Source organism: Petaurus breviceps, unplaced genomic scaffold (assembly GCF_028583685.1).
Source record: "Petaurus breviceps papuanus isolate PSGF00001 unplaced genomic scaffold, PetGlider_PUasm1.0 37, whole genome shotgun sequence".
NCBI classification, from domain to species: Eukaryota; Metazoa; Chordata; class Mammalia; order Diprotodontia; family Petauridae; genus Petaurus; species Petaurus breviceps.
In genome coordinates, this window is record NW_027186296.1 from 96,575,966 (window position 1) to 96,595,024 (window position 19,059).

General features: G+C 36.7%; 1 protein-coding gene across 1 annotated transcript in view; it reads right to left on the minus strand.

Moving 5' to 3' along the window:
- Window positions 1-18,930, minus strand: part of SFXN4 (sideroflexin 4) — a 30,991-nt gene extending 12,061 nt beyond the window's left edge. Inside the window, exons 1-10 of the mRNA XM_069099070.1 lie at window positions 18,756-18,930; window positions 17,554-17,619; window positions 14,618-14,689; window positions 10,748-10,774; window positions 10,603-10,657; window positions 7,028-7,053; window positions 5,134-5,187; window positions 4,994-5,050; window positions 4,814-4,879; window positions 3,393-3,483 (exon numbers count right to left, since the gene is read on the minus strand). Coding sequence (XP_068955171.1) covers window positions 3,393-3,483; window positions 4,814-4,879; window positions 4,994-5,050; window positions 5,134-5,187; window positions 7,028-7,053; window positions 10,603-10,657; window positions 10,748-10,774; window positions 14,618-14,689; window positions 17,554-17,619; window positions 18,756-18,794 — 553 coding nt within the window. The 5' untranslated portion in view covers window positions 18,795-18,930. The remainder of the gene's footprint in view (window positions 1-3,392; window positions 3,484-4,813; window positions 4,880-4,993; window positions 5,051-5,133; window positions 5,188-7,027; window positions 7,054-10,602; window positions 10,658-10,747; window positions 10,775-14,617; window positions 14,690-17,553; window positions 17,620-18,755) is intronic.
- Window positions 18,931-19,059: the final 129 nt, after the last annotated feature.

Below are 19,059 nucleotides of genomic sequence, written 5' to 3' on the forward strand. Positions count from 1 at the left end.
CCAAGTTTCAAAGCTCCCAGATTAAGGAGAAAATATTGGAAGCAACTAGAAAAAAAAAATTTAAATATCATGGAGCCACAATACGGATTACACAAGAACTAGAAGTCACTATGTTGGAAGACTATAGGTCTTAGAATACTATATATATAATTTTTTTTTGCTCTTTTTGGAGGGCAGTTGGGGTTAAGTGACTTGCCCGAGGTCACACAGCTAGTAAGTGTGTCAAGTGTCTCAGGCTGGATTTGAACTCAGGTCCTCCTGACTCCAGGGCCAGTGCCCTATTCATTGCACCACCTAGCTGCCCCTCTTGGAATACTATTTTGTAGAACAAAAGAGCTGGTGGTTACAACCAAGGGTAACTTACCCAGCAAAATTAACTATAATCCTGAATGAAAAAAAAGGACATTTAATGAACTAAAAGACTTTCAGGTATTTGTGACAAAAACAGCCAAACTTAAGGGAAAATTCAACATATAACATCTAGGAGGAATATAAGGTTAAATATTTTTAAGGACATTAAGGACAAATTATAAGGGACTCAATGAGGTCAACCTGTTTACTTCTCATATGTGAAAATATTATCAGTACTCTTATGACAGTCATCATTATTTCGGTAGTTTGACAAAAAGGCTTGGGCTGAACTATGTCTGATAAAGTGATTAAAAAAATAAAAATTGTACGGAGAGATAAAAATGAGCAATTATCTCATACAAATGAAACATAAAAAGGAAAAATTGAAACAGAAGAAGCTAGTAGGGAGGAAAGGCAGGTAGTGATGGAACCTTACTCTCATTGGGAATGGGTTAAAGAGGGAATAACACATATATCTAGAAAGGTATAACAGTCTTCTAAATACAGAAAGCAATAAGAGAACAAGGGAGGGGAAGAGGATAAAGGAGGGACTCTTGGAGGGTTGGGTAGGTTAAGGAATAGAAGGGCAAATAGCAGGTAGAAGTAAAGTAGAGGAGTGAGGAGTGATAGGAATAAGGTGAGAAGGATCGTGAGGAAAAATAGGAAGGAGGAAAACACATGAGTAATTATAGTTTAGAATGTGAATAGGATGAATTTACCTATAAAATGGAAACTGATAGTACATTAAAAATTTGAATTCAACAGTATGTTGCTTTCAGGAAATGTATAAAAATGAGAGATACATACAAAGATAAAGGTCGAGAATAGAAGTTATTATGTAAGAAATGCAGGAGTAGTAATCATTATCTCAGACAAAGTTAAAGCTAAAATATATTTAATCAAAAGAGAAAAATGGGGAAACTACACTACGTGTCAGCAATATTATTTAATATTGTTTTAGATCATTTAAAATAGCTAGACATAGCTAAATATACTTGAGAGTACCTGCCAAAACAGACACAGGGAACTATATAAACATAAACATAAAATACTTTTTATACAAATAAAGTCAGATCTAAATAACTGAAGTAATATTTATTATTCATGGGTGGGTAAAGCCAATAAAATGACAATTTTACCTAATTAATCTATTTATTCAATACCATCCCAATTAAATTACTAAAAAATTATCTTACTCAGAAAAAATAATAACAAAGTTCATATGGTCAGGCACTTCAAAGAAAACAGGGGAAAAAGATGTAAAGGAAGTAGATTCATCAGTATCAGATCTTAAACTATATTATAAGGTGAGAGCAATGTTGAAGTATAAATGGATAATTTCGATTATTTTAAATTAAAATTTTTTTGTATAAATAAAACCTATGCAGCCAAGAATAGCAGAAAAAATGGGGAAAAAACTTTCATAGACAATCTCTCAGATAGGATGTGATTGGGTTGAATATTGCTGCAGTGCTAGGAAATGATGAACTGGCTGATTTAGAAAAACACGAAAAGACTTGGACTTATGAAGGAAGATGCTATCCATGTTCAGAAAAACGTGATAGGAGAAAATAAACATAGTATGGTCTTCATATATGTGTATAAGTATATATATGTGCATGTTTATAAATGTTGATGAATGTATCTGCCCTTAATTGTCACCTTCCTTAGAGTATGGTAGGAGGGTGGCAGGGTGGTGGGGAAAAATTAAATAAAAAATGCACAGCAAAAAAAAAAAAAAAGAAAACCTACAAGGAAGCAAAGAAAAGCAAAGCAGTTTTTAAAACAAAATTTATTTATTATATAGGTTTTCTTGAAATGTTAATTTATTCCTTTATATTGAATCCTTTGTGCTGTGTGCATGGCAATGTTGTTTTTTTTCTTTTCTTGTTTTGTATTTAAATTTAAAATAAATAATAAAATTTACCAAAAAATGTGAATTTAAAATTTTTTTGAGGCATTTGTTTTTTTACAACATACCGTGTTTCCCCGATAATAAGACCTATCCCGAAAATAAGCCCTCCCCTTACTGTGTAAGATTCCTCCAAAATAAGCCCTTCCCCGAAAATAAGCCCTATTGAGATTGCTACTGTAGTGAAGGTTATCCCCTGCACTACACGCTACATTACGGTACCCTCTGTATGTACTGTCTGTCTCCCCCCCCCATGAAACGCACGCCACGCTCCGAGCTGCATCCAATCAGAGCTGCAGCAGTGAGCGCATCATCCTGTTCTTCCCCAGTGATTTGCTTGCAGGCGCCATTGAGAGCAGTGCCATGGAGGAGAGCTGAGGCAGGACAACATAAGCCCTCCCCTGAAAATAAGCCCTCTGGTGTTTTTCTTTCCAAAAAAATTAATAAGACAGTGTCTTATTATCGGGGAAACACGGTAGTTACTTCCCAATATACTGCTGCCCACCCAAGGAACCTTCCTTTTTAACAAAGAAATCCTATTTAGCAAAACTAACCAACAGAGTCACTATAACTGACAGTTCATGTGACATTCTTCACCAGTATCCCCAGGAAGGAAGTGTGTTTCACCTATTCTCTCAAACCAAGATTATAGAATCATAGACACAGAGCTAGGAGAGGCCTTAGAGGCATCAATGAGTCCAACAGCTTCATTTCATAAATGTGAAAACTAAAGCTTAGATGCCATGCCCAAAACTGGAGACGTGATAAGTAGCAGGGCTGAGATTTGCTTGGTCATTGCTTTAAAATTTACATGATCAAAATGTGGGAGTCAGATTAGAGAACCAGGATATTTTCTCTCTACTATGATGCTGAACACAGTGGTGAAAGAGAAAAAGTCCATAAAACATTTATAATCTGGAAGAAGGAAATAAATACAATCCAGGACCCAAGTGAGCAGGCTATAAAAGATAGCTTTGTCCTGAGGTCCTACAAGATTAGGCACAATATAGATAGGAACGGAATGAACTATCTGTGCAAAGAATAGGGAGGAAGATATGTCTCTTTATATAGTGGCCCAAGGCAGGTAAAAACCAGCCCACTACCATGTTTTCAGTTCTCATCTACTTACCCAGAAGAGGAATAGGTAAGACTTTGGTAACAACATTCTGAACAGCAGGTCCTTTCAATGAGTATCGATTCATCATCAAAAGAGGGGAAATCTAGGAAACCCAGAGAAGGGATATTAATTCACTGTCATTTGACATGCATTATAATGTACCTACTCTTTCTGCAGATCTGCAGAAAGAAAGTTAATCTTGTAGGATGACAAGTGGAAATAAGCACAGTACGGTCTTCCATATATATGGTAGAGGGTTTGGAGTCACTACTAGAGATTATATTCAATTGGCACTGAAAAACAACTGCACACTTACCAAGAGACTTAACTAAAAATTTAGCTAGCCTATTTCAATATATAAGCCATGTATGAAGCTATTTGGTTAGGATACTGGTGGAATCATTAGAATTATAATATGATCATCCTATAATCAAACTACTGAATTGTATGTAAAGGTCAAGATTTCAAACAAGATAATGGGCATAACAGTAAAGTATTAGATAAATATGAGTTACTAATACTGATTGTGATTTATGACTTTGGAAGTTCTGAGAAAGTGACAATGACACTGGGCTTGCTTTTCTAGTCTCAATGCAGATTTGGAATTTAAATTTTGTTGTATAATTTAATTTTAAATTCCTTTCCCAGGGTTACACAGTCAGCATGAGTCAGAAGTAGGATCGGTTCTTCCTGCTTCCAAGACCAATTCTCTGTCTCCTGTGTTCTCTTGTCTCTCTCTTATAACATTTCTGAGATTACAAATTGCTTAACAGTTGCCAAACTACATTAATAGAGGGAGTTTGCCCTTAGGGAGTTCCCTATGTCATTGAAATCACAGAGGAAAAAAATTAATCTTACCTAGGTAAGGAGGTCTAGAATACTGTAATAAGTAAACAGAAAAGTTAAAATTATGATTTTATGTGTGCATAGAAAATAAGGACCAAACAGTTGTATAAAAAGTTGTCTTCCATAGTTCAATTATGACTAAATAGTTTATATTTTTATTATTATAGTTTTCAAATGAATTAAATGAACCCAATTTTCCAACAGATGACAATGTCCTCCAAGTACAAAGGAAGCTACCAAACCAATCCCAAAGGTGATATTTTCCCTAACCATGTTTGTGGGTTGTTTTTTTTTTTTTTTCGGTCAAGACCTGTGATTTCATTGCCGTAGGGAATTTCCCAGGTGAAATCTTCTACATTGGCAACTGAGAGGTTAAATGACTTCCCCAAAACCACATAGCTAGTATATATATATGAGTCAGGTCTTCTGGACCTCATTACCTCTTGCAACTCTGGCATAATGTAAGAATATTATTTAAGCTGTACAGAGATAAATATCATGATAAATATGAAGAATTATGTCAGTTTTATATAAGCATTTGATTTGAGATACCAGAATGTGATTCAGTGGTCTTAAAAAATACCTACTCCAAAAAATGTTGTAGAAAGAATTGTAGTTATCCCAAGAAGTTGCTGTTCAAGAGAATATTTTGCCTAAGGGAGAAAAAATCAAATTATATATTTAGTGAATCACTTATTTATTATTTGTGGATTATATTAAATTTCCTAAGGGATGATACAAAAATAAAAGGTTAATTGCTTACTCACATGGATTGCATTTCCATTGGTTATGCTGAATTCAGTATTATATGCATGGATGAAAAACTGCAAGAAATAATGTAGAGGCATTATATTTTTAATTCAAGCATGAAATAATTTACTGATCATAAAATAGAAACAGCTGTTACCTGAGGGAAAAGAGCAGCCTTTATTCCTTTATGCTTTTGCAGAAATAGGAACACCTTGCATGAAGGAAACAAAAGGAAAAGTGAGTTTCTTTTACCAAACCTTGCTTACCTCAGCTGGTACATGAACCAGAGTAAGGGGTTCATGGACAGACACTATGCTGTACAGGAAATAACAAAGGGTTGATATGCAGTCAGAAGACTTGGGATTTTACTAACTGTGTGACTTTAACTTCTCTGGCTTTAGTTTCCTCATCTGCAAAATGAGGGAATGGACTAGAAGACTGTTGGTTCCTTCTGCCATTCAATTCAACAAGCACAGTGTCTATGTTCTAGGAACTGAACTAGCTTTAGGGGTTTAAAAGCAAAATCGAAATAGTCACTGGCCTCAAGGAACCTACAGTCTACTTTTTTTTTTTGCTTTTTGGAGGGCAATTGGGGTTAAGTGACTTGCCCAAGGTCACACGGCTAGTTTTTGTGTTAAGTGTTGGAGGCCAGTTTTGAACTCAGGTTCTCCTGACTCCAGGGCCAGTGCTCTATTCACCGTGCCACCTAGCCACCCCTTATAGTCTACTTCTAGCCCTACATTCTATGATCGATCTATAACTTGATATGGCCGAGTAGACTCAGAAGAGAACCAGGATGACAGGACAGGTGAGTAAGATAGAGTGGAAGACTAACCAACAAATGACTTTAGTAAGCATTTCTTATGTGCAAGGCAGTGTGCTGGACACCGTAGGAGAGAAAATGAACAAGACTATCCCTGCCCTCAAGGTCTTTAGGTCTAGTAGAAGAAATGTTCATTAATAACTGATAAACATTTATTATGCACCTGCTATGTGCAAGGCACAGTGCACAGTATTGATTATATAAACATAAAAGATAACTAGTGACATATCATATAAAGCTAGAGCTGGGAGGGAGGAAACTGTGGTCCCAGAGAGATTGTGACTTATACAAGAACAGAGAACAGCACAGGCAGGTCCTAAACCTCTGGTCTCCTCAATCCTAAGCTAAGCTTCTTTCCATTATACCACATTGCCTCTTAGAAATGACCAAACTTTAGATAACTGGTCATTTTTTTTCTACGTTATTTTTAAAATTTATTTTTAATATTCACTTTTTAAAATGTCAAATTCCAAATTCCCTCCCTCACTCTCCTTCACTCCCCCATCCCTCAAGAAGACAAGCAATAAGATATCAATTATACATGTCAAGTCATGTAAAATATATTTCCATATTAGACATAGTGAAAAAAAAAAGCAAGAAAAATAAAGTGAAAAAAGTATGCTTCAATCTGCACTTAGAATCCATCTGGAAGTAGACAGCATTTTTCAGTATGGGTACTTAGGAACTGTTTTGGATCATTGTCTTGATCAGAGTACTTACATCTTTCACAACTGATCATCCTTACAATTTTGCTGTCACTGTGTACAATGGTCTCCTGGTTCTGCCCACTTCACTTTGCATCAGTTCATATAAGATTTCCCAAGATGAAGTCATCCTACTCATCATTTCTTATAGCACAAGAGTACTCCATCACAATCATATACCACAACTTGTTTAGCCATTCCCTAGTTGGCTGGCATTCCTTCAATTTTTAATTCTTAGCCATCACCAAAAAAAGCTACTACAAATAATTTTGTAAATATAGATTCTTTTCTCTTTGATCTGTTTGGGATACAAACCTGATAGGGATATTTCTGGGTCAAAGGACATGTAAAGTTTTATAGCATTTTAGGCATAGTTCCAAATTGTTCTCCAGAATGATTAGACCAGGAATTACTAGTAATATATTGTTTCTGTTTTCCAATGTGAAAATAAATAGTGTGTGGAAATAATGAAAAAATTATGCACAATGATGATATCTTTAAACTGTCTATTTTTGGTTACTTACCAGGGGTCCCGTAATAGGCAAGAAAGCTAATGAAGAAGAAAAGGATCATTAGTGTAGGCCAAATGTTTTGTAATTAATTGCTCATATAAAGGAAAGGTGTGGGAAAGGATAATTAACCTAAAAAACTTTTTTATTTCTATCTTGGTGACAATTTTTTTTCCTTAAATCACTGAACTAGTTAATTTTGGAGCTGGAATGATCACTGGGGATAATTTAATCCAATACTTTCATTTTACAGATAAGGAAACTGAGGCAAAATGGCATACCCAATGTCATACAGCAAATTATTGACAAAGACTAGAAGTTAGGTTACCAGTTTCTCACTTGGTTCAGAGTCCAGGGGTCTATTTATTAGGAATGTGACTTTGGGTAAACCAATGAACATATTTTAAGAATAACAATACAATAAAATTGATAATTTTACTCTTTTATTATTCTGAATTTAGCAAATACAAACATTTCTATATACAAAGAAAACTTACTAAATAAGAAACTATGAACCTCCATTACATACAGCTTCCCTTTTTTCAAAAGTACATAATAAAATCACCATGTTTTAAATTGTCTTACTTGTCTGTATTTCTTTCTGTTTTTTTTTTCCTGTACATTTAAAAAAATGCTTTTAGTGACTGTCTTTTTTTCCTTTTCTTCTAATGGGGCGTCACTGTCACTAGCCCCCTTCAACCTCCAATTAAATGAAACAAAACCAATAATAATTTCTAAAAAAAAATTAAGCATGATCAACAAAAGGAAATACACATATAGTAGGTCATATCCAAAGCAGTATGTCTCATTATGTACTTCTTGTTCATCATCTGTCAGGAAGAGGGTAGTATACTTCATTACTAATCTTCTGGAACTGTGGCTGGTCATTGCATTGATCAAAGCTCTGAAGTCTTTTTAAATTGTTTTTCTTTACAATGTTGTAGTCATTGTGTAAAATGTTCACTTGGATCTGCTCACTTCACTCTTCATCAGTTCATACAAGTCTTTCCAAATTTCTCTTAATCCATCACTTTTTAAGGTACACACAGCTAGTAAGTGTGTCAAGTGTGTGAGGCTGGATTTGAACTCAGGTCCTCCTGACTCCAGGGCCGGTGCTCTATTCACTGCGCCACCTGGTCGCCCCCATCATGTAAATTTTTTAATGAGTACCAAATAGTTTTGACGATTACTGTTTTGTAGTTTTAGATCTAGTAATGCTAAGCAGGCACCCTCTTCCTTTTTCTTTCTTTCTGCTATGTCCTTGAAATCCTTTACCCTATTCTCCTTCATGTAAATTTTGCTATTATTTTTTTCTAGCTCTCTAAAGTAATTTTTTGGTAGTTTGATTGGTATTACATATCATTTCTCATCTGTAAAATTAGGAAAATGATACCTACTAAGTCTATTTCAAAGAATATTCTGTGATAGTAGACACTAACTACTTTGTAAGCATTAAAGTGCTATATACAGGGAGGGTATTAGTAATATTGCTATTATTATATCCCTTCCGACAAGTAGGAGTCCACTTTCATTTTCCTAACTATATCCAGTATAATGAAAACAATGGAATCATCCTGATGATTCAGGATCTGGCAGTGCCTCAAGGTTATCATTCTGAACTGACCCCAGATGACCACTGGTGTGAGGAAAGTACTTTGCAAACCTTAAAGGACCTTCCAGAAGTAAGCTATTTTTATCTGATTCTCATTGTTTTTGATGGGGTTCAAGCAAAAACAGTCCTAGGACAGGTCACTATCCTACTAGTATTCTTTTTTTTTTTTTTTTTCGCTTTTTGGAGTGGGGAAGACAGGGCAATTGGGGTTAAGTAACTTGCCCAAGGTCACACAGCTGGTAAGTGTTAAGTGTCTGAGACCGGATTTGAACTCAGGTCCTCTTGACTCCAGAGCCAGTGCTTTATTCAACTGAGCTACCTAACCACCCCCCAGTATTCTTTTCTATTTAATATTCTATGGACTATTATATAGGTGGATAAGAGAAGTGATTCTTGTTGTTTATTAGGCTCACTAAAAGTGTCCTTGGTACAATTTCAGTAGCAGGCAGGATAACAGGGATGAAATGAACTTCTTTTGTTCTCATGTGATTTTAATTTCTTATGCCAGGTCCCTGTGGTTTGAAAACTTTTTGTCCCATGTTGCTTGGGATTTGGTATGCTGATAATTCAATAAAAAAACAACGTTCCTAAATTTTTATTGATCAATGCGATGTCTGGGCAATTGTGAGCAACTATTCAGTTTGTGATAAAGGTCTGCGCCAAGTACAGGTTACTGGTTGAGTTTTCCAGGATATTTTTAGGTCTGTAGTATGTGGATTTATTATCTAATGCAGGTTCCCATCCTTGAAAACTATTATTGTTTTTAGTTATTCAGTTCATTCTCATCTTTTTCACTATAGTTGAGAAACAAGGTGATCTACTACTTTAAAAATATGTAATATCCTCTGGACTATTACACATGTGGATAAAAAAAATGATTTTTTTAACAGGATAAAAGTATTAGAATGTATGCTCATACAATTATCATCATTATTACTATTATTGTTTAGGAGAATAAGTAAGCTAATCACAACAAACAAGCTGATGAAGTACTTATTAACACTTTTAATGAAGATACTATAATTTAACAAAGAATTTTATTGAAAAATACTGATTTTTGGTATATTCCTACAGAAATTCTGGTACGGAGGAATAATAAACCTTTTACTATTTAGTGACAGAAAAAAATGGAAAGAAAATTTCTTGATTATTTACTTATGTAGAAATACCCTAGAACAACCAAACTCAGTAAAAGTTTAATTTTATATTTTTGTAAAGGATCCAAAATTTGTCTTAAGCTGCCTAAGTCTCTATCTAAAGTTTTTTGTTTGTTTGTTTTTGTTTTTTTGCTTTTTTGGAGGGCAACTGGGGTTAAGTGACTTGTCCAAGGTCACACAGCTAGTTTTTGTGTTACCTGTAGGAGGCCAGATTTGAACTCAGGTCCTCCTGACTCCAGGGCAGGTGATCTACTCACTGTGACACCTAGCCGTTCCTCCATCTAAAGGTTTTACTTAAATTATGGTTCAGTCTTAAAAGGAAAGTTCATAGCGATGTTAAATTGTTGGTTTTGAGAAGGCAATTCTGAGATGGATGAGATAAGACTTTTATTAATAAAATGTTTTAGACAAAGGCCGAAGATCAGTGCAGATTATTCCCAATAAGTTATATAGATATACAAAAATATCCATTGAGAATTAGTATTTGTTATTATTAATACATGGCATTATATTAATACATTACATATCCATGTGTCATTATTACATCATTTATTACTGAATCTTAATTACATTAATGTGTCAAAACCAAATGCAGATTCTCACCGAACATTTTATAGTACACACACACACACACACACACACACACACACACACACGCTGCTCTTTTCTATATGCCAAATATCCCTAGGGCCCCCAAGTATTAAATTCTTCATAAGAAGGAAATGAAAATTAGGTGGGCCAAGTTTTTTGTTTTAAACTTTACATAGGATTCAGTAATTGCAACAAGATAAACCCCTGCTGAGGAACTCTAACCAACTCACCTGCAGGCCTAAATAGCATAGGAATTACACTTCCAGTGTCAGGATGCACTGTTGCCTTTAAGAAACAAACAATTAAACTTTTTTTCTCTGAAAGAAGTTACAACAATTACAAAGATTATGCCAATAAAGCTTTTCTTAAACTTACCAGGCTCTGTTTCCAGGCTTTTTGCATCTAACCCAATAAGAAAAGAAAATTAGTTTTATCTTTTTAAACAGGCTTGTAGTCCCTTGCTAGTCTTCTTTCTCAGCATTTTTGCTACAGTCTCAACAACTGGCTGCCATTTTGCCATCCTCAGAGATAAGAAAGCAATACTTTGTTTTTTTCTGTTGCATTCAAAGGAGTCAAAATCAAAGGCAAAAGCATGGCTTGAGTAAAGTAACAGGATCAGAATGTAAAAAATCATTTTTTCCAAGGGGAAAAGGAAGAGCTACAGCTAATAATTCTTTTTTTTTTAATTAAAAAAATTTTTTTTTTGCTTTTTGGAGGGCAACTGGAGTTAAGTGACTTGCCCAAGATCACATGGCTAGTTTTTGTGTTAAGTGTGTGAGGCTGGATTTGAACTCAGGACCTCCTGACTCCAGGGCCGGTGCTCTATTCACTGAACCACCTAGCTGCTCCTATAGCTAATAATTCTTAAGCCCAGTTCAGATTTGGTTGGTAAGGAGAAACTGTAATGTCAGTTATTAGCGGGGAATACTTCTTTAACAGAGAGTATAATGACAGGTATCTAATCAGTTTGCTTTGAATTCTTCAAACAAACGGAAGAAATATTTTTGGCATTAACCAGACTACATATAAGATTTTTAGCTGATGGGAAACCTACAGACTACATCTCTCATTCAACTTTTTGTCAACTCACATAGTTACCAGAATAGTTCACTATAGCCTTTGCTACTTTGCACCAGTTCCCAGATTTATCTAGCCCTTAAAAAAAAAAAAATTACTCAATGCCCCCTAGAAATCAACTTTCTTTAACCTTTTAACATTTTTTTAAAATTGTGTCATTTCTTTTTTTTTATTTTTGCTTTTTTGGAGGGGGGAAGGCAGGGCAATTGGGGTTAAGTGATTTGCCCAAGGTCACACAACTAGTAAGTGTTAAGTGTCTGAGGCCAGATTTGAACTCAGGTCCTCTTGACTCCAGGGCTGGTGCTCTACTCACCAAGTCACCTAGACGCCCCTAATTGTGTCATTTCAAAAAATATAAAGTATATATTTTTTAAAATGACACATCTTAAATTTAATAATGTATTGTAAATTTGTGGGGTTTTTTCTTACATCGAAATTTTGATGATGCAATATTATATCATATAACCATACAGTACTGTATTGTAAACAATTCATTACACTCACATATTTCTGCTGATGCATGATTGACTTTCTGACAATGTACTACTCACTTGCCTACCTACACTTGCTTATTAAAATCTATTGGTGGACTTGACCACTGATCAGTTATAACTTGCATTTTGTGTGTTTATTGGGAAAATAATGTGATCATGCTGACTTTAACTTTGTTACACAACAGATGAAACATGTATGAATGGTTTTTCAAAATTTTCTTCTCTTTTCTTCTTTCCTTATGATTCTACTACCCCCTTATTTTTATTCAATGTCCCCAGTTGCACCAGAGGCTACTACCACCCCCTGGATTGTTCCAGTACCTGACAGGGGTGGTGGTGGTATTATCCATCTTGGGAACCTATGATTACAGTGGCCTCTTTACAGGTCTCCCTGCCTCAAATTTCTCCAGTCCCTCCTCTCCACTGCTGCTGAAGCAGCTTTCCTCAAATACAAGTCTGACCATGTCATTACCCTACTCAGTAAATTATATTGGTTATCTATTGCCTCTAGGATGAAGTGTAAATTCCTCTGCTTGATTTTTAAGGCCCTTCACAATTTGGTCTATATTTCTAGCCTCATTATAGTATCATTCCCCTTCATGCACTGGCTTTCTCTCTATTCTTTACACATGGCACTTAATCCCCCACCTGCATGCATTTGCCCTGGCCATTCCCCATGCCAGGAATACATTCCCTCCTCACCTCCACCTCACTGAATCTCTCATCTCCTTGAAGATGCAACTCAAGCATCACCTTACACTTGAAGCCTTTTCTCATTCCCTCCTCCCCAAATGCTAGTGGCTTCCCTTCCGAAGTACCTTGCATTTATTTGGAATATATGTCTATATGTACATGTTTTCTCTCTGGAGAATGTAAGTTCCTTGAGGGTAATGACTTTCATCTTTTGTCTTCATATCCCCAACACCTAGTAGGTGCTTCATAAATGTTTGCTGATTTGAGAGTGACCTCTTAAACATGAAGGATATATATATATGCAGATGGATAGATAGAGAGATAGATAGATGGAAAGATAGATATTATCACTGCCTACCCCTCAACACACCCTCAATGAATTTGCTCTAGACCAAGAAGGGGGGGGGTATGGTACATGGAAAAGGCAGGCCCTAAAAGAGGAGTGTCAAAGTAATGGGACACAGTAGGGTAGCAAGTCAGAGTGTGGATAAAAGTATACCAAGCAAGGACTATAATGTGGAGCAGTGGTAACCCCCACCCACCATGTCAGTGCTTTGGACAAAACTCCAATTGTTTGCATCTTTTTCTATCTCTGAAAAAGTTACTATGGATCAGGTAAAAAAGAGTTTTCTTATGACCTTATCCTTGCAAGAGAGAGAAAATGTTTTTCATGGATTAGGATGCTGGTACCCTAAATTCTGCAGAGTCCCAACAAACAAGGCAAATGATGCCCATGACCTTACTCATGGTATTCACGCCCATTTTGCCGGTCCATTTCTCGATATGATCCTTAAAAAAGACACTATCCTCATAGATTCCAGGCCTCTGATTGTTGCTCTCTACCCCATCTAATCCCCCTCTCCACTTTCTACAAGCCACCTGAAATCCTTTCACAGGCCGCATGGGCCAAATGTTGTGCGATCCTGCTCCAGACCCTTCTCCTGGTGGATAGGTGAGGAAGGGGAGGTATCTCTCAAATGCACAAAACTGAAATATGAATACTTTATCAAATTTTTTTACTGATTTAGAAAATTTTATACTAAAGTTTAATGTTATACAGGATAATTAAATATTAATTAAAATTAAATAAAAAAATAACTACCAATTGTGGCACAGAGGGCAAGCTTCACAAAATATATATTCAAATCAACATTTGGTGATAAATTTAACTGTACGTGGGTTGTTTTTTTTTGGGGGGGGGGAGGCAGGGAAATAATGGAACACTGGAACACTGACCTGGGAGAAGAGTATAGAAATCTATCCCCTTCTACTGAGGGAGTGTGGGGGGAATGGGAGTGTTTCTACTTTTGGTTTCCAAGCTCAATTGTTTCAACAATGCTAAAAGAGGGTAAGTATTGTTAATACCATCTATATTTTCATGCCCAGGGCAAAGCTTTGGTCACCTAATTATGGTTAAGGGTCTTTTGTACAGCAGACAGGAACAGTATTAATAGTTGATAAAAAAAAGATCAATGTCTTGAAAATTATATGTACCCAATAAATTTTGTTGGACTAAATTTTAAATTGTGTCTGTGGTTATTTCTATAAAAAGGCAAACATCACGTTTTTTTAAGTAGGAATATAATTTATGATAACACTATCATTGAAGAAATCAGGTTTGACTTTAGTTTACAGGGCATTTTTCAAAAATAGAAATCTTTTCAAACTTTAAGAACTGTCTCAAGCAAGTTTGCCTCGACTTAAAGGAAGGGCTCTATGTATAGATGGTCACCCACAAAAAAGAGGAATGGTAATTACAAGTCCTATTCCATGTGTCCGTAGATGAGCACTAACCACTTATCGTAAGAGAGGACTTATTTAGTTTTAAAACTTATATTTTAATAAACAAGACATTAAAAAATAATGCCTTCATCACTGTCTATAGAACAAACCTCAATTAGGTAAAGTCCTCAAAAGAGATGCCCACGATTGCCTTGACTCCGTGATTTCCAGGTTTTTAACATATAGGCTACTTACATACCTTTTGGTCTTCTGTGTGGTCTTTAGGTGTCTGTTCACTCCTCAACAGTTCTCTTGAAGCTTTTATTTTTTCCTAATTGAAGAAATAACAATATCAAAAAATTATGTCCATTATATTCCATATATTTTGAACATCACAGGATCACAGATAGTTAAAAATGGAAGGGTACTTAGGGATAACCTAGTTGTCCCAGGGCAGCTCAAATATAATGTCCAAAACACAACTTTATTATCTTTTCCCCCAGGTATATATGTATTCCCTTTCCTAACTTTCCTATTTCTACTGAAGGTAATCCCATTTGTTATTACGTAGCTTCTCAACCTCAGAATTCTCTTCAATTCTTCTGTCTTCCCAATATACTGTTTCTATTCCCATTGTATCACTTGAATCCAGCTCCTTCTCTCCAGTCACATGATCATCATCTGAGTACAGGCCCTCAGCAACTCTCACCTAGACTACTGCAATAGATCTTAATTGGCCTCTCCTCTCCAATCCATCATCTACACAGCTGCCATTTTAAATATATTTTTATTTTGTTAAATATTTCCCAGGTGCATTTTTGTAATATATTTTGTGTTAAATATTTCCTAATTATATGTAAAATTTTTTTAACATTCATTTCTAAAAATTATGAGTTCAAATTCTCTCCTTCCCTCTTTCCCCTCCCCCACCCTTGGAGAAGGCAAGCAATATCTCAATTACACATGTGAAGTTATACAAAACATATTTCTGTATTAGCTGTGCTGCAAAAGAAAATACTTTCCTAAAATCCCCAAGAAAGATAAACTGAAAAAAAGTATGCTTCAATTTGCAGTCAGAGTTCATAAGTTCTCTCTTTTGAGGTAGATAGCATTTTTCATCATGGATCCTTCGGAATTATTTTGGATCATTGTCTTGTTCTAAGGATTTAAGTCTTTCACAGCTGATCATCCTTATAATATTGCAGTGATTGTGTACAGTGCTTTCTTGGTTCTGCTCACTTCACTTTGGATCAGTTCATATATAGGTTCCAAGATTTTTCTGGAGCCATCCTGCTCATTATCTCTGATACCACAGCTTGTTCAGCCATTTCCCAACTGATGGTCACCCCCTCAATTTCCAATTTTTTACCGCCACAAAAACAGCTCTTATCTATAAATATTTTTTTGTACAAATAGGTCCTATTCCTTTTCCCTAGATTTCTTTGGGATACAAACTTATTAGTGGTGTTGCATAGCTGCCAAATTGATATTACTAAAGCATGGGTTTAATCATGCCACTCTTTTGCTCACAAAGTTTCAGTGGCTTCCTATCGCCCTGGGGTGAAATAAAACCATTGCCTATTTGAAGCCCAGAACTCTTTTATATTATAACTCCTCATACATATTATGCTCTGGCTAAACTGGTCTACAATGGCTGAATTCATGGACAACATTCTATCTCCTTCACAGGCTAATCTTCCCATGCTTGTAATCTCCCCTCTCATGACTATCTTTTAGGATCCTCTTTAAATCTTAGCTCATGCTACCTCCTATACAAAGCCTTTCTTGTTCTCCCCAGTTGTTACCTTTTCTCCATAAATTAATTTGAATTTACTTTGTATATATTTTGCAGTTATTTATTTGTGAACATTTTGTTCTCCATGCCCCCCTCCCCCATCTGCTTGTAAGCTCCTTGAGGGTAGGGACTATTTTCATCTTTTTTTGGTGTGTGTATGTGTATCTCAATGCCTAATATGGTGCCAGCACAAAGTAGACCCATTGATTTGGGAAATGGCTAAACAAATTGTGGTATGTGAATAGATCGGAATGTTAATTTGTAATATGGAACAATGAATCCGAAAACTTCAGAGAAGCCTGGGAATACTTATATGAACTGATAGAGAATGATGCAAACAGAAGCAGGAAAACAATGTACACAACTATGACAATGTACATAGAAAGAACAAAAACTCAAAACTGAATAGTTATGTATGGTCACTATTGTTTCTACAGACTAGAAAGTTCTTCTCTTCCTTCTTTAGAGAGATAAAGGTCTATGGATGAGCCACATTTCATATTCTTTCAGATTTGGTTGATAGGTTATTTAGTTTTGCTGAAGTGCTTTTTCTCTCTTTTTTTCTTTGTTATAAGAGACGTCTTGCTGGGCACTGAGGATATATTTGGAAAATAAAAAGATATAAAAACAAAAGAAATCAACATGCCTTATTAATATACCTAGTCACCCCTTTTTACCTATCTTGTTTTTTTTTTAAATAAGGTATACCCATTTAGGGACATTCCAATCATCCCACCAAATCTCGGTAATACCTGAGGTCAAATCTGTCAATCTGCATTAGAGCCTCTACCTCATCTTGCTTATGCCTAAACTTTGTGCAACTGGACATTTGTGCATTTTGAAGATATGGATTTAATCACTGGTTCCTTTCTTTGATTTTGCCTCTTAATTGACTAGGTGTCTCAACAGCTACTCTTTCTACATTGTATCAACTCTTTATGGCATCCAGTCTGGTGTATATACATACATTCAATTTCATTTTTTTCCCTTCCCCAATGGATAAAATAGAATTTTTTTTCAGCTGTTATTCCCTGTTTTCTTTCTTTTTTTTTTTTTTAAAGCAATCGGGTTTAAGTAACTTGCTCAAGGTTACACAGCCAGTTATTTCTGGGTGTGGTGCTAAGTATCTTCCCTGGATTTGATCCCCAGGTCATCCCGACACTGGAGCCGGTGCTCTTACTCGCTGAGCCACCTGGCCACCCCTTATTCCCTGTTTTTTGTTCATAGTCTCACAGCCTCGGTCTGGCAAGCTAATGCTAAAAAAAAATAAAAGTACAATAAAAGTCTTCTTAAAATTAGAAACAAATGTATCCTATGGTTTCAGCTGGGTTTGAATGTAAAACATCACTGTTATCAAGTCCTAATATAAAGGTATAATTTTGAATTAAGAAAATACTTACATGAGAGAGTAGTATATTTGTTGGGTCTAATATGTCAAGCCAGTGAAGAAATCTTTGGACAAAAGACTAAAAACAAACAAACAAATTGACACAAAACAAAAAACAGATCAGAAAAGTGTGCTAAAATTAATTGTCAACATTTATATAGTGCCTACTATGGGCCAAGTACATTACAAATATTAGCTCATCGGATTCTCAGGACAACCCTGGGAAGTAGTTGCTATTATTATCCCTATTTTACAGATGAAAAAACTGAGACAAATAGGTTAAGTGACTTGTCCCCAGTCACAAAGCTAAGAGGGTCTGAGGCTGGATTTGAACTCAACTAGTCCTGACTCCAAGCCCAAAGCCCTATCCACTGTATCCCCTTGCTGCCCAGATGGTGTTAATGGCATTATCAAATGAGCAGCTGGAGACAGTTCTTGATTACTGTCGAATGTCTACACTGATGTGCCTGGACTGTGCATGGATGGCAAGATCAAGGTCAGAGAGAGCCTCAAGGATCCCACTGGAAATCGGGAAGCAAAGAAAGAATTTTTTCCTATCTTCCTAATCTCCAAGCTAATGGTAATTTTTACTTCACGAAAGGTGACAAATGGGAGTAAATCCTAACGGAGTGGAAAAAGAGGAAATCCCCCAAGATCCTAAAATGAAGGCTTTGCTAGAGAAGGCTGATGTTGTACTCAGCTGAGTCCAGGACAGGGTCAATCTGTCACGGAAGACAGAGGCAGAACTGGACATTGTGAGTTTTAGTCCCACCTAGTCCAATCTCCTCATTTTACAAAGGAGGAAACTCAGGTCCGGAGAGAATGTTCTGATCTGCACAAGGCTGATAAATGACAAAGCCAGGGATCCAACCTGGGATCTATCGCGACAAATCAAGTGCTCTTTCCACTGGACCACGCTTGGATGAGGAGTTTCTACAACATTTACCGAACCTTTGTCCAAATGGATTGACCCAGGCCTTAGCCTATCTTGCGCACTCAGGGGATGAGGTGGTCCCTCCCTACCCTCCACAAGCTACAGACTTGTGTTGCTGTTGGCCCGGGTCGAGCAAAGGAGGTTGCGGTTGCCCTCTGAGGCTGGCCCCCAGTGTGTCCTCTAATGCAAACCGCACAGGTGCTGAGGAGGTGACGGCCCCCTATATGCACCACTTTCCCGCCCACAATCCCACCCCGTCCTGACTGGCATCTGCTCCGTACTTGGCTTTCTCGGACCCAGAAGTGCAGATTCGGCTCCATGAGCGATCTCCCCAGACTGCTCGCTAGCTAGATCTCTGGGCAGCCGGCGCCGGAAACCGCGGCAGGGTGCGCGGGTTAGATCGGGCTGCCCCACGAAGCCCGGCCCCTTCCCTTCCTTCGGCGGAGGAGGCGTGGCCCACGTAGCTGCCCAGGGCTTCATTCCAATGCCCCAATCGGTTTCACTGGCTGTGGCAGCTCGCTTGGGCGGAGGAACCGGAAGTAGTGACTTGCAACCTTTCTGCCTCAGGGCAAATTCGGAACCGCG